General features: G+C 43.9%; 1 protein-coding gene across 1 annotated transcript; it reads right to left on the reverse strand.

The window, feature by feature from the left end:
* Positions 1 to 284: 284 nt before the first annotated feature.
* CCDC43 (coiled-coil domain containing 43) lies at positions 285 to 11024 on the reverse strand. Its single transcript, XM_029927908.1, has 5 exons — positions 10767 to 11024; positions 7052 to 7139; positions 5118 to 5253; positions 3562 to 3620; positions 285 to 1884 (listed from the first exon to the last, which is right to left on the reverse strand). The coding sequence occupies exons 1-5, from the start codon at positions 10968 to 10970 to the stop codon at positions 1697 to 1699; spliced, it is 675 nt and encodes a 224-aa protein (XP_029783768.1). The 5' UTR covers positions 10971 to 11024; the 3' UTR covers positions 285 to 1696.
* Between the last annotated feature and the right edge of the window lie 1408 nt (positions 11025 to 12432).

Here is a 12432-nt window from a genome sequence, read left to right on the forward strand (position 1 = left end):
TACTGCTGCTGCCTTAGAGGTCTAAGACTCCCAAAGTACTTGCAAGGCCTTCAAAGCCAATTTACTGACTTAGAAAAATACAAGGTAATCTTTCTGATCTAATACCTAACCTCACAGAAAAGAAAACTGAGGCAGAGAATTTGATTCTAGGAAAAGGTTCTACTACTAAAAGAGCATATTGGACTAATCAAAATAAAATACAGAGCAAAATTCAACACATTCCTAAGTGACTATTCACACAATTCATTTCCATGGATAGCTAGAAGGAATCAGAATAAAGCAGCAGTGATTTAAATAGTTTATTTTTTTAAAAAGGTGGTTACTTTTTTAAAATGCAATGCCACGGTTATAGGAGTGTATACAGGTGACGTAGCTTTTCCTTAACCATGCTTTTTACTTTCAGCACAAAGGTAAGAATTTTTGTTAACCTCATAGTTAATGGTAGAAAACAGAGGTTGGCAAACTTTTTCTCTGAAGGGTCAGACAGTAAACATTTTAGGCTTCAGAGGCCATACAAGTTTTATCACCTGTTCCTTCTTTTACAACCCTTCAAAAATGCAATATTCGTTACTGACTCGCGTTATATGAAATCAGACTGGGCCAAATTTGCTTGCCTGCAGTAGTTTACCAACCTCAGGTATCAAATACCTTTCTGTCTTGTCAGGGAGATGCCTCCCTTCAGGATCCTAGACAGTCCGCTGCCTGAGGCTGAGGAAGCCTTATTTACAACTGAATGTGGCTTGTGACCAAAGTAGATACAGAGTTCCTGCTTTTGACTCCCCTGGTTTTTCCATTCACTCAAGAAGTTTGCTGAGCACCACTCCTAGATATCTTTGTGTTTGCAGAGATTTCCAGTGTTTCTTCCTTAAATGCATGGTTCCTGCAGTTTCTCTCAACCTGTAATTATCAGGCCTTTATACTCATGTTTTAGGGCAGAACAGGATTAAAATCTCTACTAGTGCTCAAGAGGACTCATGATTATAAAAAAATGAATCTAGCTAACCATGATCTTCTTCCGCCCAATACACATCCTTCTTCAAAACCGCAGCCTAGAGGAGGAAAAATATTTGACTATCTACACTTAAAAAGATACTTCTTTTCCTCCTATAAGCTGAAACTTTAAAATTTCCCCCCTCAAATCTAGAACATCTACCACATAATTTCTTCTATTTTCATAGGTCGTTGCCATGTTAAGATGATATCCGGATCCAGGTAGGGCTCTTCATTAGTTTTCTATTTCATCCATAACACAGTACATTCAGGGGTGAATACTACTTTCAAAGTACTTTACGCTCCTACATTTCATCTCAGGAAAGGAGTGGTCATGATTCTGCTCCCGTAGGATGAAAACTGTAACTGTCAGTTTTCTGAGTATTTCTGTTATTGATCCTAAGTGAGGGAAGACTTTTTAAGTGGCCAAAATGAGCCAGGATTTCAGGATTAAGATATAAAAGTTGCCCCCATTCCAGATCTTTGGTACAGACATCAACTACGATAATCTGATTACCCACACCACACAGACATGGCACATTTTGTAATTAGAAGTGTTTGTGATTTTCCTTTTGACCATGTAAACAAAAGGGAAATGCCTTGGAAACCACTCTGCAATGTTCTCTCACTTCTCTTAAATACACATGTGCACAATCAGTTAGCCTTTGATCAAGTCCATGAGGAGAAAGAACAGAGTGGACCAAGGTTATCGCTTCCGCTCCCCTCTTTGTGTCCTTTTCTTTTCCTTTTCCTTGCGCTCCTGCTTGGCTAGTTTGTCCCTCTCCCTCTGCAGCTTGTCCTGTTCTTTCTTTCTTTGGGACTCATCCCGAAGTGAGTCTCGCTCCAGTTTGCGGGCATTGAGGACATCTTCCACGTTGGTGTTTCGGAAGAGAGCTACAGGTGAGTTAAGGGATTAGGATAGAGGTCACACAGGTCCCAACTACTGCCCTTTTCTTATTCTTGTTGTCTTCTCTCGACATGTTCCTGATCTTTAAAAAGAAAAATCCTGATCATTTATCTTTGGTCTAATGGGAAATCCTGAAACTACCATTACAAAAGTTGAAAAATTAATCCTCAGAACAAAAATCTCAAGACTTATTTAAATTTGAATGTTAAAATATTTTATGAAAATGCAATTTCATTCCAGAATAAGTACTTAGATCATGGCAGAATATTGTTAAAGTATCTAGGCTAGTTTTAGTGAACAAGAATATTAATGTAACTGGCAAAATTTTTATGTACTTGGCACTTAATATTAAAAATGGCTGCCTCAGACAGTTAAGAGTCTGACTTTGCCTCAGGTCATGATCTTGCGGTTTGTGGTTTGAGCCCCACATTGGGCTCTGTGCCTCTCTCTCTCCTCTTCCCCTACTCATGCTCTCTCTCTCAAAAATAAACACTGAAAAAAGATGCATGAAAAGAAGTAAATAAGTTGTTTAAACTTATTACTATCGATTTACTTTTTTCCCTACACCACTGAAGCTTAAGCAAAAACCATGTTCTAATAACCACAAACACTGAATTTATAGAAGATACAAAATAAGTTTAACCAGTTAGAAAATCCTAGCCAAAAACTTTACCCCTCATTTCTAGGACTTTAAAAACACAACATGGGGGTGGCTAGCCGGTTCAGTCAGAAGAGCACATGACTCTTGATCTCAGGGTTGTGGGTTCAAACCCCATGCTGAGTACAGAGATTACTTAAAACAAACAAACCCACACAACTTTAAAGAAAGAACTATATCACCTGTTACTACCAAACAAGCTCCTCCCTACTCTGAAAACACAACTTTAATTGCTTTAGTGCTTTAAAAGAAGTCTCCTTCAGGGCACCTGGGCAGCTCAGTCGGTTGGGCATCCGACTTTAGCTCAGGTCATGATCTCGTGGTCCATGGGTTTGAGCCCTGCATTGGGCTCTGCACTGACTGCTCAGAGCCTGGACTCTGCTCCAGATTTTGTGTGTGTGTGTGTGTGTGTGTGTGTGTGTGTGTGTGTACCCCTCCCCCGCTCATTCCCTCAAATAAATGTTAAAAAAAATTTTTTTAAGAAGTCTCCTTCTTCTGTGATAATCCACCGTACTTCTCATCTTTGAGAAGGTGGGTTCTTAAACAAAGTGGATTCTAAATGTAAAAGCTTCTCATAAGTGATTCTGTTGGGACTTTCCTCAGCGCTTGTTTCTGTCTGTAGTTTTAGCTCAAAAGTATTCAGCGTTTGTGTTCTCTTTCGGACAAATCATAAAGTCTTTGAGGACAAAGTCACATTTTAATATTTTAGTTGCTTCTATCACTAGGAATCCCAGTGCTATATACAGGGAGTATAGATTCTTATTTTCCCTTAGAAATTCTTAAGTTAACAAATCCTCCCTTCCCAGTACAGGTTAACATGTTTTCTTCAGGAAAAGTTCTTGTTAAGATTGACCATTTATGGCTGTCCTAGGAATGAGGCTCACACGCTGGCCTGACATGAATTCCTGTTGGTAGAAGGGAGGCCCAGCAATGACAGCAAAATAAAAACTGTTCCTCAAGAGTATCCAATGGAGAAACACTTGGGGATGGACACAGAGAAGGATACATTTATCAGAACCAATGTTCATTGTGGTGGCACCTGAATCATCCTTCTCATCTGCTTCGGTGAGTGACGTTAAGGAAAGTCAGATGGAAAATAAAAGCTAGCACATGCCAACCCAACCTCAGAAAACATTCAACGAAGTGATGGCTAGGAAAAGCATGCTGAAGAAAAACGCTGTCGGGGTTGTGGGGGTAAACCCAGGAGAGGCATATTTAAAAATCTCAACGTGGGGAAGATGATTCAGAGCTACTTACTGTAAGATCCCTATCTCCTGGCAGCTGGAAAGAAACTTAGCCTGGTCCGGGTGGACTCCTCATGACCTGGAGCCAGAGGATGGCAAGATGACTTCGAAAACTGTGTTTCACAGGGGCACCTGGGTGGCTTAGTCTGTTAAGTGTCCCACTCCTAACTTAGGCTCAGGTCATGAACTCATGGTTCGTGGGTTTGAGCCCCCTCATTGGGCTCTGTGTGGACAGCACAGGGCCTGCTTGGGATTCTCTCTCTTCCTCTCCCTTTCTCTCTGGCCCTCCCTGCTTGTGCCCCCCCCCAAATAAAATAAACAAAACAGTGCTTCTGAAAGCATGGTTCCCGGGACTTCCTGGGAACTTGTTAGGAAAGCACATTCTTGGGCCCACACTGGAGCCACTAAATCAGAAAACTGGGGAGTAGGACTCGGCAATCTGGGTTTTAACAAGTTCTCCCAGGGGAACCACTGCTTAAAACACTGTTCTTTTCTAGCCCAAGAAATAAAACTGTGCCACTGGAACCCTAGCTCTGCTGACCCCGGCAAGAAAAAAACATTAGGAGAAATTAGAAGGCAAGGCTGGCCCGAAAGAGCCTAGGAATTATTTCCTAAGCTCCTGATGAGACAACTAACGTTTCTGGTGTGATGGCCACTGCATAAGGCACCACATACCCCAGGCCGGCAGGCTCTGGAAGCTAAGCATCTCCTAAACCATTTCCCACGTAAAGGGAACCAAGCCCATCCCCATCAAAGGCAACTGCCTTTGGCACAGTGCCCAAGTTCCAGATGGCTTCAGTGCTGGTTGGGGATTCGGTCTCACTTTCAATTATGTGGTCGCTGGAATATTAAAAACATAGTAAGATTCAAATGAAACTGCCCCAAATTTGGGAATCCTTCATCCAAAACGATCTGTATCCTAGTCCTGGTTTTGCCACTAAATCTATGCATGTCTCTGAACACACATTCATCTCTTGCTGTCTGTTTCCTCACCAACTGGGAAACGAGTATGAAGACTGGTTATACGTACGACACTGTACTAGGCAGAAAGGTATTATACAAATATAAACACAGAGCTGCATCTGACTTTCTGGAAATACAGATAAATGGTCCATTTTTAAGGTATCATTTCTTTCACACTGACGTTGCCGGCTATCCCTACATCACTTCTCACACCCACGAAGGGCCAGAGATGAATGCCGTTTCAGGGGGGAACATTAAACTACGGGGGGATTGGTAACTTCCCAACGCCCACAGCAAACGAGCAAACATTTCTGACTTGACTCGGGGGACGGCCCCGAGACTCCAAAAAGGATATTCCTCTTCATCGGTCACGTCAGCATACTGGGCCAGGAGGGCAGCCTTTCTCTGCTTCTCCTCTTCTGACACCATCCTGGGCTTCACCACAATCTGTGCCTGCTTCTCAATCAGGGTGGCAATGGCCTGCACCTCATCTGGGACGGGGAGGGGAGGGAAGGCAGGGACAAGGTTGTACGTGAGAGAAAACAACTGCACTGAACCACTAGTCCACCCCCAGGCAGCGCCTGCAGGAAACACAACGGCATCTGATTCTTTAGGGCCCTGGGGTTCAAAGGCGGTGCCTCAGGGGCCAATGAGAAAGGAAAGGCCATACTGGCTAGGCTTCAGGTCTTATATCTATCTTCAATCAGAGTACTCCTGCTTTTAAACTGTTTTATAAATTGAAGTTTTGCTGCTTAAAAAAAAAAAAGTCAGGGTGCCTGGGTGGAAAGTGTCCGACTTTGGCTCAGGTCATGATCTCGTGGTTGGGGAGTTCAAGCCCCACATCGGACCCTGCACTGACTGTGCAGAGCCTGCTTCGAATCCTGCGTGTGTCTCTCCCTCTCTCTCTCTCCCCCTCCCCTTGCTCGCACACTCTCTCTCAAAAATAAACACACGTTAAAAAAAAAGTTGAAAAGCACTGCATTAGAACCATAGAAAATTTAGCTTCAAACATGCAACTTTCTCTCAACCCAGAAATCTAAGAAGGAATCTAGAATCAACTTATGCTGGTCCCTTCCGTAGTGAATGATGATGCCAGGTGAAATTTGTAATACTTTTTAATGTTTGTTTATTTTTGAGAGAGAGAGCATGCCTGAGCGGGCCAAGGGCAGAGAGAAGGACAGAGGATCTGAAGCAGGCTCTGTGCTGACAGCAGCGAGCCCAAAGTGGGCTGGAAATCTCGAACCACGAGATCTTGACCTGAGCTAAAGTTGGACACTCAACCGACTAAGCCACCCAGGCAACTCCATAGATTATTTTAAAGTAAAATCAACTAAATTATCCATTCTCCAAGAAAGGAGGCAGTGGTATCCAGTAGTGGTTTTTATGCCTAGACCCACATTAGAATCATCTGGTGCAGCTTTTTAAAAATGTCAATACCTGAGCCCCAACCTCAAAGATGCGTCTATAACTAGTCCATAGAACGGCCCCAGCACTGGCACTTTTTAAAGCGTATCAAGTGATGCGGCGCCTGGGTGGCTTAGGAGGCTCAGTATCCGACTTCAGCTCAGGTCATGATTTTGATTTGTGGGTTTGAGCCCCACGTCGGGCTCTGTGCTGATAGCTTAGAGCCTGAAGCCTGCTTCGGATTCTGTGTTTCCCTCTCTCTCTGCCCCTCCCCTGCTCATGCTCTGTTTCTCTCTGTCTCAATAATAAATAAACATTAAATTTTTTTTAATTTTTTAATTAAAAAATAAAGTATAAAAAGTGATTGTAATGTACAACCAAGACTGAGAACCAATGTGTAGATAGTTTAGAATAGATTCAAGTTTGGCTTTTAGGATATCAGTTTTTTGCAGTTAATCTGTCACTGTAATGGTGAGTGTATTAACCCACTTCTCTTTCATTTTATTTAGCAAAATAAAGTAAAACATCAATCACAACTGTTATGAAATGAGAATACTGAAAAGGTAGGAGGTGGGAAAATATAGTTGGCCCCACACCTGCCGTGAAAATCTACCAGGGGCAGTAGAAAGAGGAGGAAAAGGAAGAAAGCAAAAGCCACAATGCAGGGGGCTGTGGTCAGACGGGATGGGAAACTATCAACAAGGAAAAGGAAACCAATGTCCAGTTAAAAAGTTCTAGTAAGCTGCCGGGTGTTTGCCAGTTTAAATTATCTTGGGCAAAAGGACAGGAAAATGGAGAAAATTCCAAATTCTCTCACTCACAGCTATACAGTAAAGGTCACTGGAAAAGGCGCGGCAGTTTAGACAGACAAACTCCCAACTCTACCTTCTTTTTTCACTTTGGTGACAACGTTCTGACTTTCCGACCATCGTTCCACAATCTCCTTGCAGATGTTAAGAAGAGAATCTTCTTCCTAGTTGGGAGAAGTAGACCAATTAATTTGCCAAGGGCCCTCGGCTTGAACAAAGCCCAGGCACAGATCACAGCTGCCCTGCTGGTGACGAGGGATCACAGCGAGGATCTGGGGGCCACAGAACAAAAATATGTTTCTGCTCCAAGGCTCTGGACACAGAAGTAATCCTGTGTCTGAGTCCCAGAATCCACACCTGCTAGGTCAAGAGCACCCACTCCATCCTGCCAAGAGCCAGGGGACAGGATTCCCAATAATTCAGGACAGTCTTCCTCATGCTTTTGGAGCAAATACTCGTTGTCCAAATCAAAACTATCCCCTATCTTTCTTGGCTGCTACACTCGACTCAGTACGTTCTCCAAGGTTCATCAACTTTCATGCTGGAACATATCTGTGACCTTGCTGACCCCACCTCTTTGGGTGATAAATGAGTAGATGGTCTCCTACCTAACATCCCTTTGTTCATTTTACATAAGCATATATATGCATGCCGATCAACCTTCCTTACCATAAGGAAGAGGATGCTGGCTTTGGTGTCAGACATACTTAAATTCAAACCCAGGTCCATGAACATTATTCTGAACTTTCCGAGCTTCACATCTTCCCAGGATTTTATTAAGGATGAATAGAGAATGTGTACAAAGTCCCTACCCTTGCTGGGGGTATTCTCTGCTTGGCAAAGAATAGGCATTTCAACAGATATAGGTATTTCCCTCCATTTTCATTACGGCCGCTTCACCATCTTTACATTCTACTCTTCAAAACGAGCTGTGGGAGTTCACATTTACTAAGTGCTTTGCATGTGCCACGCACTGTCCTAAATACTTCACGTAAGAACTCTTAATTCTTAAAACAATCCCAAGATGTTAAGTACCATTCTCAGTTTATAGATGTGGAAACCGAGGCATAGAGGTTATGTAACTTGCCCAAGGTCCTTAATAAGTGGATTAAAAAGGATTTGAACCCAAGCAGTATAGCTCTGAGCCCATGTTCTCAAACATTATACCATCTCTCAAAGAAAGCGAAGAGAGACAGAACACAAACTTTTTTTTAAAGACTTTACTCTTTTCTAAAAGTAATCTCTATACCCAAACATGGGGCTCGAACTCACAACCCTGAGATCAGGAGACCAAATAAGCCAGGAAGAGACCCTAGTTTGGATTTCCTTACATTGTACCCAACAAAGGATTATATCCTCTACTCTGCATCCTTTTTGGCACTCATGCCAAACATACAGAACTTCTTGGTCCACAGATTCTTTAGTTCATGAAACCCCAGCAGGAAAAGCAAACGAAGAAGGGGAAAAAAAAGGAAAAAGGAGTGGAGAAGCAAAAGAGAAAAGACGCGCTTGGAGGATGAGGTGGTTCGTTCTTCCAGGGTTCACCCAGACCGAAGTAGTTCATTCATCCATTTGTTCATTTATTTGTCCAGAGAGTGCCTGCCATGTTGAAAGCACTAAGAAGAGTAATAAAAGATGAATGAGAAACAGTGCCTGGTCTCAAGCCACTGACAATTTAGAAGGCTGGTATAGAAACAGCTGCCGTCAAATGTAGCAGCCCCATTAATGTAATAATCCTACTTAAATTACAACTCACCCCGCCGGTCCACTTCTGATCCTCTTATAATGTTCCTTTTTTCCCCAGCACTTACTACTTTCTGGCATCCTATAAAATTTTTTTTTTTCTGCTAGAATGTCACTCCACAAAGGGTGACAGGGATTTTTGTTTTGTTCCCTGGGGTACCCCAAGCACTCAGGGCAATGCCTGGCAGAGAGTAACTCATCAATAAAAACTTGATGAATCGATCAATCAATATAAATGCTATCGGAGGGAATTTTAAAAAGGAGAATAGAAAGCTTTTATTATTACCTGCTATTTTCTCCTGACAATATACACTGTCCTTGAATCTTAAACTGTTGCTGATAAGCTTCTAAATTCCTAACATTGAATCTGAGCCCAATGTGGTGACTGATTTAGCTATGCCTTTGGTTTTTCCTAGAAAGGGATTTGATACAATAGTCAGGGGCTTTTATACACAGCCTGACTGACAAAAAGCAAGCAACGTCGTGAATTAGATGTTTGACATATACCATACTTATTAGCCCTACTGCTCTTTAAAGTTCTTTCTTGGTTGTTTCCTGAACAGGACCGCTGCCTCACCATATAATTCCCGGCCAATTCTTCCCCAAGTCATTTCCTATATAGAAGGCTTGAGAAAACCAAGAGAAAATTAAGAATGGCAAGTGAATCAGGCAGAGAGAGTGAGAAGCCACCCTTAAAAATGGTCTTCCGCAGTTCATGTAAACAAGAGGCAGATATAAAGAACCAAACATGGTTCTAGATCAATTTTCTCTCTGCTACCAAGAGACTGCTAATAGACTAAGGTAAATTCATGCCTGCCTTTATCAGCAGACATGCAGTTCCAAATAATGACACGGTGAATAGACGAGGTCAAGGAGCTAGGAGCAATGAGGATCCAAGTTACTTCAACCTCTTTTTCCTGGAGTCTTTAGAAACTTCCCAACTGGAAATAAAAACTAACTTAAATTGTTTGCCTTACACTCTCCCCCACCCTCCCACCAACCTGCTAGGTCAGGGTCCAGGAGAAGAATTTACTACACAGTGGTCTATCTCCACTGAACTTACGAGATGCGAGACAAGCCGTGTTAAAGCTTTCCCATGTATAGGTCAATCTCACCGGAGCAGACTTTGGGACTAAAAGGGGGACCTTGCCAGGAGGCCCGGGACAGCTGCACTAGTATTATATTTCAACCATATGCCCAATCATGAAACTGTGTTTCCGAGTGTCAGTGGAGATGAAGGCAGCAGAATGGTCAGGTTGGAAAAGTGGACAATCTGGTGATTTACTACTTAAACACAGATTAAAGTACACATTTCTGAATTCTTGAATCTGCTTCTAAGAAGCTGGGTATCAAGTTTCTCTCCTGCTTTTAAAACTCTGATCTTAATGCTCCCTTTGGCAGCACATAGACTAAAAATTGAAACGATAAAACTCTGACCTTATTTTCCACCTCCCCCAGCAGACATGGATGGTTCCTGCATTTCTAAATGCTATAAAAGATCAAGCACAGTATTTGCTTTAGTTCAGTCTAGGCCTACACCTATACCTAGACTTCTACCACTGGCTTACCTTCTTTGCACTCCTATCTGGAAAATAGAAACCGAGAGGGTACTTCCTGCAGGCTTTTGTCACGGGACAGCACTGGGCACTGTCTCTTAAAGAGCAGAGACAAACCAGAGCACTTTGTTCCTCTCCTTGAACACCGTCAACGGATGGGAATGAAATTGGTCGTTCGGTGTCTGTGCTAAAATTCTCATTTAGGCATTTCAGTGCCTTCGGAAGAATACTCACCCAGCTCACCTACAGGCACCCAAGAGGACCGTGCCCCCAGGAATGAAAGAAAGCCACTCTTCTCTATGCACCTGTAACCTTCGAGCTTTCCCAAACCCTGGTTGATGAGCAACCCTCTTCCCCCCGCGGCCCGGAGCTCAAAATATTCCTCCCCCAGGTGAGACCACTAATCCTCTGGGACACAAGGTATGGGAAAAGGGGTACAAAGTACTGACAGGGGCCACCAGTAAGCTAAAGGAACGTCTCCCGGCTTCTCACCAAGAAAGCAGAGAGGATACCCTGCAGAGCGTCCAGCCTCTCCTCTTCCTCCTCCTCCTGCAGAACACCCAAGATATAGGCGCCGTAAACGGCTCGGTCCACTCCCAGGGCCTCCAACCGTCCATCCAGCCACGACCCGAAGCCGCTGCCCCCGCCATCACCCTCGCCGAAAGCAGCCGCGGCCACTTCACTGGGCGCCGCCATCTTGGGGTCAGGGTCCTGCCAGCCTCCAGGGCGCCTACCGCAGTGCCTGACGGGCCGCGCCGCGGGCCCATTGCGCATGCTCCGAAAGGTAACCCACTCCCCGCCTCGTCCCGCGTAGAGCCAATCGCCGGGTAGTGACCGGCTTGGGCATTTGTCCCTTCTAAATAGAGCGTCTTTTGGCGTGCGCACGGTTACGCCATCGCTCGGGAACTCTGGCAGGTGAGTATTAACAGACTCTTTTTTACAGTTGGGGAAGTTCTGAGAGGTTCGGTAACTTGGCCAAAGTCACGCGACTACTAACTGTAGAGGGCTGAGACTCGATTTCGATTCGAGCGCTTCGGTGCAACTCACCCAGCTGCCCTTCCGTGCGCCCGCGGTAGATACTAAGCCGCCCATTCCCACAAGCTTTCAAGAGGGAACCTGCTGACTGTGTTCGGAGTACCCACCGCCACTGTCAGCTAGCACCACCTTTGCCTTTCCAAGCTCCTCCGGCGTCAAAACTCAAACTCCAGGAAACCTTCCGTGGTTCCCTGCAGTCTGTGTTAATACCACTCCTGTGTGCTGCGGGTGCTTCTTTGCACTTCGCAAGCTGCACTTAACCTAGTACCGAATGCAGTAAGTACTCAATAAATGATCAGGCAACCTCAAGTCATTTTTTACTCATTCATTCAACACTTAAATGCGTATCTTTGAAGAGACTTCTTTACTCTTTGCCAGGCACTGTACTAAGTAAGAGCTTTTGGTGCATTATTGCTTGTAATCCCCTCAACAACCCTGTGAAGAGATGCTTTTAATGTCCCTGTACTAAAGATAAGTAAACTGAGGCACAGAGTCCCACAACTACAGGAAGCCTAACTAGAGGCAAGGGCTTATGCACGGCAGCCAGAGCCTCAGCTGACTCTGCAAAACACCTGCCTCTGGGCTGAAATGAATTACCTAGGAACCTGTGTTGGCTTTTCATAAACTGTAGAGAGGCTGGTAGGTCACTGGCCTGACTCCTTCATTCACTAAATATTATCTACAGCATGCATTGCTGCTAGCACAAAGATAAACGTCACAAAATCTCTGCCATCAAAGGATCTTCAGTCCGAGAGAAACAGTCACGTTTAATGACATTATAGTGAGATAAACGTTTTAATGGAGCTCTGTCCAATGGTGGTGGTAGTAGGATGCATAGACGAAGATTAGGTTAAGTCCTGTTGGGTGGGGTTGGAACCTATGGAGATGGAGGCTGCCCAGTGGAGATAGTACTTGCACTTTTTTAGAGAATGAATCAAACTTCTTTTTAAAATTTTTTTAAAATTTTTATTTTTTATAGATTTTGAACATTTTATTTATTTTTGAGATATAGATAGAGACCGTGCATGAGCAAGAAAGGGGCAGATAGAGAGGGAGACACAGAATCCAAAGCAGGCTCCAGGCTCTGAGCTGTCAGCACAGAGCCTGACGAAGGGCTCGAACC

This window comes from Suricata suricatta, chromosome 17 (genome assembly GCF_006229205.1).
Source record: "Suricata suricatta isolate VVHF042 chromosome 17, meerkat_22Aug2017_6uvM2_HiC, whole genome shotgun sequence".
NCBI classification, from domain to species: Eukaryota; Metazoa; Chordata; class Mammalia; order Carnivora; family Herpestidae; genus Suricata; species Suricata suricatta.